At 56.4% G+C, this 16,179-nt stretch overlaps 1 protein-coding gene across 1 annotated transcript in view; it reads right to left on the bottom strand.

The window, feature by feature from the left end:
* Positions 1-1,938: 1,938 nt before the first annotated feature.
* NCKAP5L (NCK-associated protein 5-like) overlaps positions 1,939-16,179 on the bottom strand; it is a 38,435-nt gene continuing 24,194 nt past the window's right edge. Inside the window, exons 3-13 of the mRNA XM_011964741.1 lie at positions 14,785-14,943; positions 13,970-14,038; positions 13,831-13,869; positions 12,688-12,807; positions 9,170-9,283; positions 5,520-8,149; positions 4,497-4,659; positions 4,117-4,198; positions 3,447-3,755; positions 3,227-3,369; positions 1,939-2,829 (exon numbers count right to left, since the gene is read on the bottom strand). Coding sequence (XP_011820131.1) covers positions 2,617-2,829; positions 3,227-3,369; positions 3,447-3,755; positions 4,117-4,198; positions 4,497-4,659; positions 5,520-8,149; positions 9,170-9,283; positions 12,688-12,807; positions 13,831-13,869; positions 13,970-14,038; positions 14,785-14,907 — 4,005 coding nt within the window. The 5' untranslated portion in view covers positions 14,908-14,943 and the 3' untranslated portion in view covers positions 1,939-2,616. The remainder of the gene's footprint in view (positions 2,830-3,226; positions 3,370-3,446; positions 3,756-4,116; positions 4,199-4,496; positions 4,660-5,519; positions 8,150-9,169; positions 9,284-12,687; positions 12,808-13,830; positions 13,870-13,969; positions 14,039-14,784; positions 14,944-16,179) is intronic.

Raw genomic sequence — 16,179 nt, 5'->3', positions numbered from 1 at the left:
GTAGAAATGCTCACCTTTATTTACTTCAAATTCATATAAATAAGTAAGTTATTTATATGCTTGAACTAACTCACATAGGATTATAGAATGAGGGTATATATCTAGAGTTTGCTGCAGAGAATGATTATTTCTCTTTTAAAACTTTTTTTGATAAAGAAAACAAAACAGGTTGGATGCAGTGGCTCACACTGTAATCCCAGAACTTGGAGAGGCCAGGGTGGGAGGATCTCTTGAGGCCAGGAGTTTGAGACAAGTTTGGGCAACATAGTGAGATCCCATCTCTAAAAAAAAAAATTTTTTTTTCTTAAAGAAAACAAAGCACACTAATTGTAGAAAATCTAGAAAAGGGTAAAGAAGAAAAAAGAAAAAAACCACTGGCTACCCAGAGAAAACCTGAGTTAATATTTTTGGGACATTTCCTGCAAAAGGCAAAGTGCCCAGTGAAATTGAACCTGAAGCCTTGTCATAATCTTTTGCTGATGCCTTGATGCCATTTTGGGGGATGGAGGAGGTGGCCTGGCAGTTTTGTCTTCCTTTGTTTGGAAAACCCAGCAGAATGGGTCTCGCACATTGGAAAGGCAAACATTCACCTGTTCTGGAGGAAACAGTGAATTTGCCTGAGTTCTGCAGGAAGATGTTGCAAACTGAGATATGCAGTGTTCTGCCCTAGTAAGGATCAAATGGTCTTTTAGCCAAACCTTTCTTTGAAGTGCAAGAAATTGATTCCCCAAGAGTGCCTTTAAACTCAACTGCACATCCTCCTCCACAGAATTATTTGAGATAAAATATTGGGTCTGTGTGGAGGGCACACAATTATGTGGGCTGTGGGGTGGCTCATCTCGGCCCAGGGTCCCTTAGCGGAATGCTGAGAGATTTAGGAAGTTTCCCACCATGGAACAGTTGGTAGGCAAGAGCTGCCTCCAGGCGCCAGGTGTAAATGATGCCACCTGCCCTGCCCTGGTCAGTCAGCCCACATTGCCCTGGAAACCAAGGTGATGCCCTGCATTTGCAAACACCAGAGAATAGAGCCTGGCGGCAGATGGATCAGACCCTGGTGGCAAGAATGTGGATGGACCCTCTGATCTCAGCTTGAAAGAGGTGGAGTACTGCGTCAAACCCGCTATGCCAAACTCCTTCCCCAAAAGGAAACAGGAGAAATATCCTGCAGGCAAACAATTCTGTTCTAACTAGGAAATGAGGTAATCTACCAAGTTCAAGCAGAGAAGAGGGCTTGAAAAACCAAGAAATAAAAAGTGCGAAGGAGGTAGACCTCTCAAATTCCACCTGGCAAGAAGCAGAGATTTACAGCTTGGTAATACTATGCTTAAGCCCATAAAAGCAGAAGGGATAGGACAGTGGGATAGGAACCCGGAAGCAGAAGACAGAGGTAAGAAAATGGGATATCGACTTAAAAGAAAAACCCAGACATCTGACTTGATCCTCTCCGTCTTGTTCATTTCTTCAATGATGATATTAACTAAGAGAAGGAGTAGGAAGAGAATGCTGAGAAGAAAGTCTGGCTGATGGGACCAGCTCGTCTGGATTAACCTTCTAATCTTCTGTAGAGGAGGAAAACCAAGGTCTGGAGAAGAGATGCAACTCTGCTCAGAGTCTGCATGTCCCATCCCGCCTGGGACACGTGGGGCCTGAATGCATGTCCACAGCCATCTTCCCCAGCTCCTTCTCCAAGGGGCTGCCCAGCCTCACGCCCTGCCCAAGTCCTGGGCCAGGAGAATCTCTCTGAGCTCAGGCACCCTTCCAGGCCTAAGCAGGCCCTACCCTCCCAACCCTCTGTTACCTCCTGTGATGACTCCAGCCAGCTGCCCTAGTTGGGGGGCTGTGTCACAAGGGTGCCTGGGGTCCCTCAACCTGGCACCCATGCAGTATCCTCCGACCTGGCCTGCCTGAGTCCTCCCACACAACAAGCCGAGTCAGGGGCAGGGAGGGGGCCTCCACATTTTATTAGGGATACGGCAGAAGCAGAGGCAGGGAGCAGAGCAGCCGCATTTTAAACAACAGATAAATTAACCGCAGTGCGGGGCTGGGGGCTGGGCCAGACGCTTCAATATATAAAAACAACAACGAAAAAGACGGACGAATAGACCCCAAAGGCATGGGGCAGGGGAGGGCAGCACCATCCAGACAGCAGGGAGGACCAGGACAGAGAGAGAAGGCAACTTGTCCCCCAGCCCCCAAACTCCACAAGCACAGGGGCCTCCAGGAGGACCTTGCGAGGGCTTCGGGGCAGAGGAGCAGCCAGGTTGGGCAGAGATGGCACGGCTGGTGGGCAGGAAGCCCAGCACCACAAGATGGCTCAGCCTGAAGTAGGAGCTGGGGGGCTGTGACACAGTGGCCTTAAACCCCCAGTCCCTTCAAGGAAGAGCCTTACTCTGGGTGAGAGAAGGGACCAAGGGCGGGGTCTCTCCCTGAGCTGAGCATGGTCATCTCATCCGCAGTAGCAGTGGGTGGTGGGGTGTGCCAGGGACTCCCTTTTCACCTTCTTATCCACCTGCCTCCTTGGTCCCTTCAGGGAGGGCCCTGGCTCCAGGGGCATGAAGAGAGCCGATCCAGTCTGTGGTCCCCAAATCCAGCGGGGCCGTGGTGTGGCGCAGACCCTCAGCCCTGACTCCCACAGGAGGATAGCGAGTCGTAGAGCGAGTCACTGAGAGACTCCGAGGTCTCCAGCCCTGGGGGGCCCCCGCTGGCCACTCTGCCTTCCTCAGCCATGTCCGACGTGCTGGGGGTGCGGCTACCCCCAAAAGCTGGGCCCTGGGGCATAGGGGATGGGCGGCTGGACTCCTGGCTTCGCTTCCGGTCCACGGGCAGGGCCTGGGAAAGGAGGGGCAGCTCGGGAGGAAGCTCCTCTCCACCTTTCGGCCCAGCCTCAGAGGCACTGAGCTCTGAGGGGCGTCTGTGCACCCGATGGGGAGCTGCTCCAGAAGGGGCCCCCCAAGGTGGAGTGTACTTCAGAGGAAGCAGGCTGGAGGTACAACTGAGAATAGTCCTACAAGGTTCTGGGGAGGGACAGAAACCCTTTCCCCACGAGAGGAGTGCAACAAGGGCGGGGGGAGGGCCGCTCACAGGGCATCCCGGCAGTCCTCCTCCCAGAGGGTGCAGCGCTGAGACTGTGCGATATACAGGCCATACCTCACTGGAGAAACTGGTCTCCCCACATCACTCCCTCCTGCTCCCGAGTCCTTTCCCTTTCCCCTGCTGCAGTTCTCACCATGGGGGTCCTGGGCAGCCCCTCCAATTGTCGGGGTGGGCACATGAAAGGATCCGAGGAGCTGCCAGCTGCCCTAGTATTGGGGAAGGTCCAGTTCTTGGCCAGTTGGACAGGAGGGGTGGGGCCTGGGTCTTCACAGGGATCTGTCCAGGAACAAAGGGAAGGTGGATGGAGCTGCCTGGCTCTCAGGGGCATCCCACCCTCCCACCTGGACACTCACCATCAGGACAGGTCTCATGGCCCCGGTGGCCGGGAGCAGCAGGTAGCAGTGCAGGGAAGGCTGGCATGCTGGGGTGCCGCCCGCTCACCAGCAGCTCCTCTATGCCTGGCACTTCCCGCTCCAGTGTGTGGGCACGGCGGGGGACTTTGGTAAGGGGTGGGGGCCGAGCTGGGGGTACCCCGGGTGGGGGATCCAGCCGCGGTGGCTTGGTCTTAGGAAGATTCTTGCTGGGGGTCCCAATGCTACCATGGTCCGGGGGTGGGAAGGTCCCAATGCCACTGTCCAAGGTTCGAGTCAAGGAGCCACAGGCTGGGGAGGGGAAGGTCCATCAAGAGTGTGAGGCTGGGCTCAGTACCCGGCCTGCCTCCACTTCCCACCCAGCCCAGGCTCCACCCCTACTCAGGGCTCCTCCTGGCCCAACAGGCTAATTCCACAGCACCTGTCCACCATCCCCACCTGCCCTGGGCTTGGGGAAGGGGTGTAGGTGGGGCAAGTACCCTGAGGGCAGGGAAGAATTTGTTCCTGTGTAGCTCCAGTGCCCACCTGGTGCTTGGCACCAAGATGGCACACAGAGCCTGGCACCTGCTGTGGGGACAGGAAGAAGTAAAGTGGGAAGCGGTGGGTAGAGGGGTTGGGGGCAGACCCATCCTCAGCCCCTGACCCTGCTGACCTGTGAAGTGTGAGGTGGGCACTGGCTCGGCCAGGCTGTCCTCCGAGGGCATCTCTTCCTGCCTCCCTGGCTCACTGCTCGGCTGTGTGGGGTACAGGAGACCTCAGTCCACTCCTCCCCACTCCACACCCCTCCCCATGCCTCTAGGGGGTGGGAATGTGGCTGTAAATGTATGGAAGTGTGAGGATTAGGGCCCTGGAGTATGGATCTGAGAACCTCTGCAGACTGGGAAGCCCCTCTCCCCTCTCCAGTCTCCCCTTAGAGACTGTGAGTGCATCCGGCACTCATGGTCTTGGGGAAGGGGAACCCTCTAGGGGGTAAGAGACCTGGCAGGGCCAGAGAGCCAGGCCCTCTATCCAGTCCCTGTCCCAAGAACTTACCTTTCCAGGAGGTTTTCCGCAGCCCTGAAGAGGGCCCACCAGGCCATTCCGGGGTCCACAGGCTGGCCAAGGGCTCTTGGGGTCAGAAGACACTGGCTGGAAATCCCCGTACTCAGGCTTGGGCTCCCGCCAGCTCTTGGGTGGCAGCTCCTTGCCATCCACCCTATGGGCAACAGCGCAGATGTAGGTGAGGGCGGCCTGGCCTACCCAGACATTCCAGCCTTGCACCCGCCAATGGTGCTGGGTTTAGGGAGGCACTTCCTGCCACCCACCCCTGGGGAAGGAGACATGTCGCTAGTGATTGCTGCCATTGCCTTCTTGACACTGGCAACAGGAAAGGACCCTGGGGAACCCAAGAGGAACAGAGGGCAGGGGAGAAGATGGGGGAACTCCCCCAAAGTCATCCAGAGTCAAGCCTAGAGACTGCTTGATGGTGATTCCAGGTAGACTAGCAGACCCGGTCACATCCTGGTCCAGGAAAAACACACTCCACCTGCTCTAGCTGAACTTCTGAGCACACCTGCGGTCCAAACCACACCCCTGCCTGGGGCCCAATTCCTGCAGACTTTCTGCCTCATCTGGCCCAGACAGAGCAACCCCAAGATGGGTGGGTCCCTTCTTTAAACCACAGCTCCTGTTGTGGCAGGTGTCAAAGGGCAAGATGGGAAGAGGACTCCCCTTGTCCCTTTCCTGAAGGAGAAGACCTTTATCAGCCCATAGGTAGGCTCTAGCCTTCACTCAACTATCACATGCAGGCTGCCTCATCTGGTATGAAGACCATCCAGGAAGATGCGGACTGTTAACTTCTCAAATGAGAAGCCAGAAACGAGGCCAAGCCCCTGATCTTTCCTCCAGGCCAAGTCACTGACCCCCCAGCTGCTTTGGTGGCCTTCTATCCCTTTTGAACTCTGGAAAGCCCCAGCTCCCAGGAACGGCAGGCCTAGTTCCAGACCCAGGTGTGCCCACAAAGGGAAAAGTGCCCCATGCCCACCAAGCACCTGTTGACTGATCTCAGGCCCTCACCTGTTTAGCAGCTGCTGCATGAAGGTGTCTGCACCTTGGTACATGCCAGCCAGTTGGCCCTGCACCTGCCCCAACCCCGTGCTGGGCCCTGGGGCTGGGCCACCAGGCCGTGGCCGGGTCCTGCTGCTTAGGTAGGCCTTCTCCTCTTCCAGTGCCCGACGCAGGTCTTCCGCCTTGGCCATCAGCTTGGAGATGTTGAGGCTCTCGGCCTCCAGCTTCCGGGATTCCATCTTGACTTCCCTCCTGAGCGGGGAGCCCCCGCCAGCCCCCTCCTTGCTCTTGGTGGCCTCCGTGCGGCGGTTCAGCGCTGGCAGCTTGCTCTTCTTAAGGCCAAACCAGCTGGCGATGCTGCTGGTGTTGCGGTGCTTGACCTCGGCACCAGGGGCTCGCTCCTGGCCCTGGAGCCGCAGCACATTCTCCTCGATGCCCTTCATCACCTTCTCCTCGATGGCTGAGTGTGGGGCCAGCCCCTCAGGGCCCTGGCCTGGGTCAGTGGGGCCAGGTACTAGGGGTGTGGGCTGGGCCGTGGAACTACCACAGTCTGCCCAGGGAGGGCCCTTCCCTTTGTCAGGTTTGGGGGACTCCTTGGTGACTAGGGGAGCCCCAGGTCGAGGCACCACCTTGGTGGGTGACTTGGAAGGGAGCTTGGTGGGGCTGCTGTGAGGGCTTTTATTGGGCTTGCCCAGGCTTGGGGCTGAGGTTGGCACTTTGGCAGGGGTACGGGGTACCTGGGGGCACAGGGCCCCTGCCAGCCGGCTCTTGGCCAGCTCCACTTTGGTGAGGCAGCTCCTTGGTGAGACAGGCTCCAGGTCCACCCTGGCCCCCATGGAGTGAGAGGAGTAGACTCGGGCCCCGGGATCCCCCATGAGTCCGGGTTCCTGCTGCTTCAGGCTGTTCGTGCCCAAGGCCACGGCCCCCCGTATCCCTCCCTTAGCTTCTAGCTGCTCTGGTGGCCTGTGGATGGGGGGCACCATGTCTCCAGCACTCTCCCCTGACTTCCCTGGTCCCCGGGTCTTTTCGGTGCCAGGCCTGGCTGGCACCCCATTCTTCTCTGGGCCCAGGGCCCCCTCAGGGCCTGTCTTCAGCTTCCCCAGGGCCGCCAGTCTGTCCCGCAGAGGTGTGCTGCCAGGATCCCCAGGTCGCCGCCCTGACCCCTGGCTGGGCTTCTTGGATGAGTTGCCTGGGGTCCTGCGGCCAGGATGGGGAGACTCCGAGCCTGCCTTGTCCAAACTCTTCTCCTGGGGGCTCCCATAGGGGTACGATTCTGGGAGGCAAGGGCTGGGGGGGACTCCAGGGCTTCTGAGGACCTCGGGGGCCTGTGGTACCTCCAGAGTTAGCTGTGGGTAGGTGGGCACCTGCAGTGGGGATGGAGGTGGCTCTGGGGAAGGCCCCCTAAAGGTGCTCCTAGAAAGGTCCAGGATGTTCTCATAGCAGGGAGACACCACTGGGCCTGGGGACAGCGTGGTGGACAAGGCTGACTGCGGGGGTCTGAGCTGTGCGGAGTCTGGGGTTGTGTAGCAGGGTGAAGGGCTGGTGGGCAGGCCTTGTGCCCCCTCTGGGGACAGCTCTCCTCCACCCAGACCCCTTCGGGCCAACAGTGGGGAGGGGCTGCCATCTGAGCCACTGTTCCGACAGGGGATTCGCGAGTTCCGGGGGAGCTGGGGACTGAGCTGTGGGCCTCCTGGGCTGGGGCTCTTCTCCGAGGCTGGAGGCAGCTTTAGAAACTTGAGACCCCTAGCTGGAGAGGGCAGAAGTGGTCCCTGGGCTTCCCCAGGAGAAGGGGGACCAATTTGGAGCTTGCTTTTCACCTGAGATGAGGAATGAGGGTGGCCAGGCCGAGAGCCCAGTGGGGCATCCCCAGCACCCATGAACATGCTAAGGAAGGGGAGGGGCCCCTGGCCCTCTGAGGTAGCACCGAAGCCTGGCCTGTGGGCCTCTGGGGTACCCCCACCCCAAGCTGACTTGGGGAGGCCTTTGGACTTGGACAGCTGTGGGGGCCCCTGGTCTGGGGAGGATGGCTGCCCAGGACCTGGGTGGTCCCCATTGAGTGGGCCTGCAGCCCCGGCCAGGAAGGCCTGTAGGTAAGACTCTGTGTCCTCAAGGAGCTGGCCCAGGTTCAACTGTCTGCGGGCCAGGGCACCGAGCAGGGTGTCGGGGCTGGGTGCCTCATTGGGGTCACCTGCCTCATCAGAAGAGGAGGAGGAGCTGCTGCCTGGGGCACGGTTTGGGCCAGAGCTGGTGCCCTGGGTCTGAGGAGGTCCCCTGCTAGGACCCCAGGGCTGCCCAGTACCCTCTGCCCCTCCTGGGCCCCCCAAGAGGCGCTCCCAGTGCAGGAGGCCTCCCAGGTTGCCAGGGCCTAGCAGCAGGCAGGGCGCCCAGGGCGAGGGTTCAGGCTGAGGCGGGCCACACAGCTCGCCGTTGATGGGCTCTGGGGAGCCAGGCCCCTGGCCTGGAGGCCGCCAGGGGGTGGCAGGTGAGCAGAGAAGCAAGGGGTCAGTCTCTTCCAGGGCTCTCAGCACCTCCAGAATCTGGGCCTTCTTCCGAAGGAACGGGGATAGGGCATCCAGCGCTGGGGGTGGGGCGGCTGGGGGGCCTGGGCCTCCTGGCCTCAGCTGCTGCTCCCAACATACCTTAGGGGAGAGATGATGGCATGAGGAGGAGACCACACGCAGCTGGGATCCAGTTCCAGGCCCAGGCCCTGGGCTGGCATAACAGGGAATGCCAGGAACAGAGCTGGCCTGGTTGTGTCTGTGTCCCCCAAAGGAATTCACAGCAACTGGGATATGATGGTTCCGCTTCCTCAAGGGTTGCTGAGCCCTGGCTATCCCAATTCTTCTTCCTGGCACACTTGGGGTTGGGCAGGCATCCTACATTCTTTTCTTGGTTGTCCCAGCTCCTACTCCCTACAGCCATTTGAATCAGCAGGGCTGACCACCTACAACTCTGACCTCTGTGTGTCCCAGGGGAGGCAGGCCTGTCCATTTCTCAGGCCCAGAAAGAACACAGACTCCAGAAGGGAGTGTGATGTGGCCAAGTCCTAAGTCAGTCACTATAGGCAAACTGAGCCCTCCTCAGGGAACACAGCTGACCCCGCTGACCTCATCCCCAGCAGAAAGGGGCTGGGGGTGACGCCATGCAAAGCCTTCCCTGCTGTCTCCTAGCCCTTTCTTGGGTGTAGCATAGTGTGGTATAGTGGGCAACCCATAGGCTCTGCAGTCAGCTGGTGTAGGCTCAAGTTCCAGTTCCACCTATCGACAGGGGCTTCAAGTTATTTGAGCGCTAAGCTGCTTCATTGTGTCATCTGTAAAATGGGATAATTATTATGTTAACCTCACTGAAGAAGACAAATGAGATCCAGGGTGTTCTACACAGTGCCTGGCATGCAGTAAGAGCTCAGTAAGTGTTACCCATGCCTCTTAATGCATTACTAATGCATTTGTTCACAGGGCCAGTGGCTAGGGTTAGGGATCTGCTTTTCTTGGCATTGGGCTGATAGCAGAGGGCTCACACTTCCAGCCTGGACAAACGTTTGAGCACTGGGAAACAGCCCTTCCCCGGGGATTTGCTAGGAAACATCAGTGGAGTACTGACTGATGAGCCTCTAGCCAGTGGGGCCACGGACCACAGACCACAGTACCTAGCCCTCCTACCTCTCTCTGCCCAGCACAGTGCCCCAGAGGCAGCGGGGTGGCCGGTCCCTCAGTGGAGCTGAGGGAGGGGGAGGCTGGTGGCTCTGATGGCGGCTGGAGTGGAGTGAGTGGGATCTGCAGAGGGAGAGGCAGAGTTAGCACAGTAGCTGTCTGGCCCCAGCTCCCTACTCCCTCGCAAAGCCAGGCCTTCCCCTCTGAGTCCGCTCCTTCATGGAGGACTCCCAGACTCTCAGCCCCAAATGCAGCTCTTCCTGCTGCCCCACCCACTGGTAAGAGAAGCCTCAGGAGACCACAGCACAGGCAGATCTGGGGTCTCAGAGTGAGACTGGTCAGAGGGCTTTGGAGAAACATGAATGTCCTGGGCCCAGAGGCCCATGGCAGGTCTAACTCAGGGTGCCTTTCTCAGCTCCAGGCCTGCTTTACTTTTCTGTGGGGCTTCCTCTCCTCTCACAAAGAGAGTTACCGCAAAGGTCTCTTCCTGTTCTGACCACCTGGGATCTGAGGATCATAGGGACAGCTGAGATAAATGGTCTTTGATGATCTTAAAAAAGAGATGGCAGGGAGTTTCATGTGGAACATCTACTCCGAGGACTGAAAAGGCAGGATTTAATCATGGGCACTTCTCTCTGAGTCCCTGAGAATGCAATTTCCTTCTTCTGGGCATCTTGTGGCTAGATATAAGTCAGCTTTAACTCCTCCCTCTCCCTCATTCTTCACAGCCTTTAAACCCTGTCTCTGCAGCACCCCTCAGGCCCCCTGCCCCACAACCTATGGCCAGCTGCAGCAGTGCCTCCAGCCCAGTTCTTCCTGACTCTGGCCTGCACTGTTCAGCATCTCAGTCAGTCTCCTTGACCTGGTTTGGTGGTCTTTTAATCTCCTGTGCACAAGACAACCTAAAGCATCTTTTTTGTTGTTGTTGTTTAAACTATAAACTCTAACAAAGAGATGAGTTTTTTTTTCTTTTTTCAGACAGGGTTTTGCCTCTGTCACTCAGGCTGGAATGCAGTGGCACGACTGTAGCTCACTGCAGCCTAGATCCCCTGGCTCAAGCAATCCTCCTGCCTCAGCCTCCCGAGTAGCTAGGACTACAGGCATGTGTCACCATGCCTGGCTAATTAAATTTTTTTTTTTTTTTTTTTTTGTACAGATGGTGTCTTGCTATGTTGCCTAGGCTGGCCTTGAACTCCTAAGCCCAAGTCATTCTCCCGCTTCAGCCTCCCAAAATGTTGGGATTATAGGCATGAGCTACCTACCTCGCTTGGCCTCATTTTCTTTTCTAAAGCATTTTTGTACTCAAAAGCCTCCTATGCCTGCCCATTGCCCATGGAAACAAGTGTGAACTCCTCTGCAGGCATTCTGGGCCTGGCTGGCCAGCTCTTCCCGTGCCACCGTCTCCACCTTGCTCTCTCCCTCACCGTCCCTTCACACGTCCTTTGCTCCAGCCAAGCTGCACAGTTTGCTGCTCTCTGGGCTTCTCTGCCCTGGGATCTTTGCTCATACTATTCTTTCCACAGGGAATCCCTCCTCCCCAGTCCCCATTCCACTCTTAAAATCTCCCATCCAGCTGGACATTAATGGCTTACGCCTGTAATCCCAATACTTTGGAAGGCCGAGGCAGGTGGGTCACCTGAGGTCAGGAGTTCGAGACCAGCCTGACCAACATGGAGAAACCCCGTATCTACTAGAAATACAAAATTAGCTGGATGTGGTGGCGCATGCTTATAATCCCAGCTGCTCAGGAGGCTGAGGCAGGAGAATTGCTTGAACCTGGGAGGCGGAGGTTGAGATGAGCTGAGATTGTGCCATTGCACTCCAGCCTGGGCAAGAAGAATGAAACTCTGTCTCAAAAAAAATCTCCCATCCATCCATTAAGGCCCAATTCCAGTGTCATTTCCATCCTTCTCTGATGGCCTCCCCTCACTGTCCCCTGGGTTCTTTGACAGCACTGTCATACTCTGCCTTGTGGCATGGTGTCTATACCTCCCTGAGCTCCCAACAGTCCCAGGCTCCTGGGGTCCTGTTGGCCTGCAGAGGCCTCGGCCCTTAGACAGGGCCTCGTGATGCAGTCCGATTCCGTATGTGTCGTCAAAGGCACTGCTCACGGTAAGAGCCTAATTGGCATTTGTGCGAAGGAGCTTCCACCCTAGCAAAGCACAAGCTGGGAATCACATCATAAACAGCTCCCACTGACTGACTATCTACTGTGGGCCAAGCGCAACATATCATCTCATTGAATCTTCACGTCAACTGCAATATGGGTATTTTTATCCCCATCCGTAAAGAAAAAACTCTAGTCTGTAAAGCTTAGTAATTTGCCCCAGGCCACACAGCTAAGAAGGAGCTAAGTTAGGGATCCAACCCATGTTTATCCAAGGCCAAGCTTCGTGCTCTTTCCATTATGTCACGTTACCTCTGGGGAAGATAAATCTATTGGCCCAAACCCCATGAGGTTCCAGAATTCATTTAGGTAAAAAGTAAATGATTTAAGGACACTCAGCCCCTCTGTTATCAGCAGTCATTGAGAAGAGTGTGCTGGGGTGGGCTGATTTGGTGTGGTTGGGCCGCCGGGGATTCCAGGGTGAACCCTGCCACAGGGACAGATCCAGGGCAAGGAGAACTGCAGAGTCACTGCTGTGGACTCTGACCCAGCTCTGTGCCAACCTGGCGAGACGGGGGCTCCAGAGTGGCCATGGTGACAAGGGGCCTCCTCTGCAAGGGCCAGGCTTCCAGTGAGTGGAGAGGCTGCCTGCTCAGGGGCTGGGGGCCAAGAGCTGCCTACTTTTCATCAGACAGACACAAACACGTCCAGCCCCCTCCCTAATACACACACACACACACACACACACACACACAGAGAGAAAAGTGCTTCTCTTCTTGTCAAAGTGAGGGGAAGGGGCTGGCTAACTTCAGAAACAATCTGCTGCTCACCTCAGGCATCTGGAGCTGCTCCTGATCCTCCCACCCCCATGTCTCACCCCATCCTTGGGGGTTCCTCACACAGTAACCTTAAGCAATACCTTAACTCAGCCCAGGAGGCACTCTCAATAGCCTCCTGCTTCTCCTGGGGAAGGCAGGTGTCAGGGCTCCCAGCAGAGGTTGTGAACAGTTATCAGAACCAAAATGTCCTTCCTGACCTCTCCGTGACACCACACCCTAGGCTGCCTTACACCCAGCCCTACCCCTGCATCCGGCCAAGAAGAGGCTGTGTCAGTGGCCAAAGAGGCCTCTTGGACGCTTGAAATAATTGCATCTGCAGACTCCACCCATCTCCCCACATGAGGCAGGAGCAAGTGCAAAGCTCTGTCAACAAGAAGGGACACCCTCCCGCTGGTGGGGAGCACTGGGAGGAGGGAACAGCCAAATCCAGGGAACTTGGGTAGTTTCCATACCCCTAGAATGGAAAGGGGACAGCTGATGGCCTGCTTCCCTAGGTGCATGTGAGAAGAGAGTGATGGGGCCAATGGAGCTGAGGAGGCAGGAGGCAGTGCGATGGGAGTGAAAGGAGCACAGGTGCCTACCTGGGGGAGTGAGCCTGTTGTGAGCTGAAGTTTCTGCTGAAACAGGGCACTCAGCATCTGGTTCTGCCGTTCCAGGTCAAACACCCTCTTCTTCAGCTTGATGCACTCTTCTCGCAGGTCCTGCCACCCACCCCAGGAAGTGCAGGAAGAAGAGGAGAGGACGGTGGGAGAGTGTCACAATGCTCTTCATCAGAGCAGCGGCATGCACAGATGCTATCTAAAAGGCCCCAGGACCCTTCTGGGCACACCCTTCTGCTGCAGCCTCCTTCTATGAGGAATCTGAGTCTGCTGATGTTGGTAGCTACAGCATTTTCTAGAGATGGTAAATTCTCTAAAGTTTATCACCCCTGGTGGGAGGTAAATCCTATTCTCTTTGTTACCTTTCTCATCCCTGGAATCGACCCCCCGACTCTTTTTTTTTTTTTTTTTGAGATGGAGCCTCGCTCTGTCACCAGGCTGGAGTGCAGTGATGCAATCTCAGCTCATTGCAACCTCCACATCCCAGGTTCAAGTGAGTCTCCTGCCTCCGCCTTCCTACTAGCTGGGACTACAGGCACGCGCCACCATGCCCAGCTAATTTTTGTATTTTTAGTAGAGGTGAGGTTTCACTATGTTGGCCAGGCTGGTCTTGATCTCTTGACCTCGTGATCTGCCCACCTCAGCCTCCCAAAGTGCTGGGATTACAGGCGTAAGCCACTACGCCTGGTCCTCTGCCTCTTAGAAACCACACATCAAAAAAGGGCCTATATAAGACAGAGTAAGGCCTTGGAGTCAAAGTGGCCCTGATGTCAAGAAGTTATCCACCATATGTGAGTAAATATTCAGATGCCATTTAGGCTGACAACATCAACACTGCTTTAAGGGCTATCACAACCTGGGAAAGACAGCTGGGGACAGGGTAAGGGAAGGAGTCACGCTCAAATCAGTGACCACTGCTCAGAGACCTGGCCTTACCTAGTCCCACCCCTGCCTCTAGGCAGAACGGTATGGACCTGCCCAAGGTGGAAAGATGGGGAATCACCGGAGGGCAACAGCCCATCTCCTCCAAGCCCTTAGTCTCCAGGAAGGGCCTCGTCTGCTGTGCCCAGGGCTTCTCCCCAGGGTGTCTGGGCTTGCGGGTGAGTGTCTCCTGTGGCTACTCACCTTCTGGTTCAGCAACGCCTGCACCACGTGGTTGGCAACCTGGGGACAGAAAGCCCCGAGGCAGAGCCATCAGCTGACCCCAGCTTCTGCCAGGAGCAGATGAGCCACGTCCCCCCAGTCCCATTGCAGACCCACAGACCTCGTCCAGACAGCGCTCATAAGTCTCCCGCTGGTTTTCGTTGGCCTGGGCAAGTGCCGAGTTCTCTGCCTGCAGGAGTGAGGGAGGAAGAGGGCAAAAAGGTGGCTTTGGGGATTATTCTTCCCCCATGGCACATTCCTTTTGGGGAGGCAACTACAGGGGTGCTAACTACACCCCACTCCAGCTCTTGGCTGTGAGCAGATTCTCATATGAGGAATCCTGCAGAGGCCAAGGGCAGCAGGAGGGCAGGGCTGACATGGGATGGTTTTCTGTAAACCCTGACCTCAGTCAGTGGCCCTGGGGGCCCTGGGGAGACACAGTGGCCAGGTAGACCTGAGGTGGGAGGTGCCCATAGTAACCCTCATTTCCCTGGGAGACGGGCAGAGGAGGCTGCAGGGAGGATGACAGGGTGTTAAGAATGTGGTGAGGGGTGTGGCCTGAGGATCCTCACCCTTGTCCCTCAACTCCTGAGCCCTGGGCTACCCAGCCTCTTCCTCCTGTGGCCTCTGACCACCCCCTTTCCTAGAGCCTGCAGAGGCATGAGAGGTAAGGAAGGGAAGCAGGGGTCAGGACGCTCATCCCTGTGCATGCTTCTTGTCCCCGAGCCGTCACTGGGCTGGGGAGCAAAGAGCAAGGAAAGGGCTTCTCAGAGGAGCTTTGCAAAAGAATCTTCTGCTAGCCTCCCGCCTGGCAAAGCAGGCAGAGAGGAAGGTCCATGGCACCCACAAACCCGCAGGAAGCTCAGAGGGAGGGGCAGCCCCGCCTCCCCAGGGCTCTGGCTGGCACTGCTTCCCCCACCCTGCCCCATGCCGCACCTCCAGCTCCCGCAGTCGGTGCAGAAGCTCCTGGCAGGTGCCTGGCTCCATGCTGCCATCATCACTCTCTCCTGGTCTTGGGTTTCCAGGACCCCCAGCTGGCTGGTCCATGGCCTCAGACATCTGGCCCTGGGAACAAGGGAGAGAAGCCCCGGCAGGCTACTCCAGGGCACGAGAAGGAAGTGAGGAGGAAGAGGACAAAGATGAAACCCTTCAGTGTGATCTGCCCACCTCAGCCTCCCAAAGTGCTGGGATTACAGGCTTGAGCCACCGCGCCCGGCCGAGACCATTGTTTTAGAAAGCCCCACACTAGCACAGGAAACCTGACTTCTCCACTGGGACTGGCCTCAAGCTGGCGAGTCATTCAGCCTCCCTAGGTCTCAGTCCCTCTATTTGTGAAATAACACCAATATCCCCTAATCTCATTCAGTGTTTGCAAACAAAGATTAGGTCTGTGAAAGTGATTTGAAGATGTTAAAAAAAAAAAAACAAACTACTTAAGACACAAACTGTTATTACTCATAACACTAACAATAATTTAAACTAATAAGTAAGACAACTAGGATTTTGTCCTGGGCATTGGTGGTCTCCTGCCTGAAGCAGGAACATGCTTTAGGTAGTGGAGACAGTGGATAAAACCCTGGCTTTGTGGCCAAAAGCCTCTGCCTGGCTCTGCCTAGTATGAACTGGGTGAACATATGAAAATTGAGCTCATTCATTCACTTGGTCAACCAGATGATCCTCAGTTTCCCAGTTCTGAGAAATGGGCAGAAGAATTCTTCCTTCCTTACAGGGTCATTGTGAGAGTCAAACGTGATCACCTAGGGAACAACACCCTGAGAACATGACTCGGCACGTGTGGAGAATACGTTGAGCCTGGGGCCTAGCGCCTGGTGCCCTTAGCTCTAGTTCAGGCTCCAGTGCTCACTTGTTGGGTCATCCCAGGGCAAGGTCCCGCTCCCTGAGCCTCAGGCTCCTCCTAGACAGAGTGGGAAGTGCCCTCCACCCCTCCAGGGCTCTTCTTTCTAGCTCCAGCCTCACTAGGTACCCACTGCCCTGGCAGGAGCTAGGCCCCAGCAGATCAGGCTCTTTGTGCACACTGGTCTTTCTGCTGGGGTCTCTTGACACCACCTGCTCCTTTCCACTTGGCCATCTCCTCCCTATTCATCCTTCAGGGCTCCCAGGCGACGCTCCTGCAAGACTGCACACCAGCCTCTCCCACCAGACAGTCAACTCCATGAGGGCTGTCTCTTATACACAGCGAGTCTCCTGCCTCCGCCTTCCTACTAGCTGGGACTATAGGCACGCGCCACCATGCCCAGCTAATATTTGTATTTTTAGTAGAGGTGAGGTTTCACTATGTTGGCCAGGCTGGTCTTGATCTCTTGACCTCGT

Source organism: Mandrillus leucophaeus, unplaced genomic scaffold (assembly GCF_000951045.1).
Source record: "Mandrillus leucophaeus isolate KB7577 unplaced genomic scaffold, Mleu.le_1.0 Scaffold118, whole genome shotgun sequence".
Taxonomy (NCBI): Eukaryota; Metazoa; Chordata; class Mammalia; order Primates; family Cercopithecidae; genus Mandrillus; species Mandrillus leucophaeus.
Note: the sequence above shows the minus strand (reverse complement) of the source record. Positions and strands in the feature narration are given on the sequence as shown.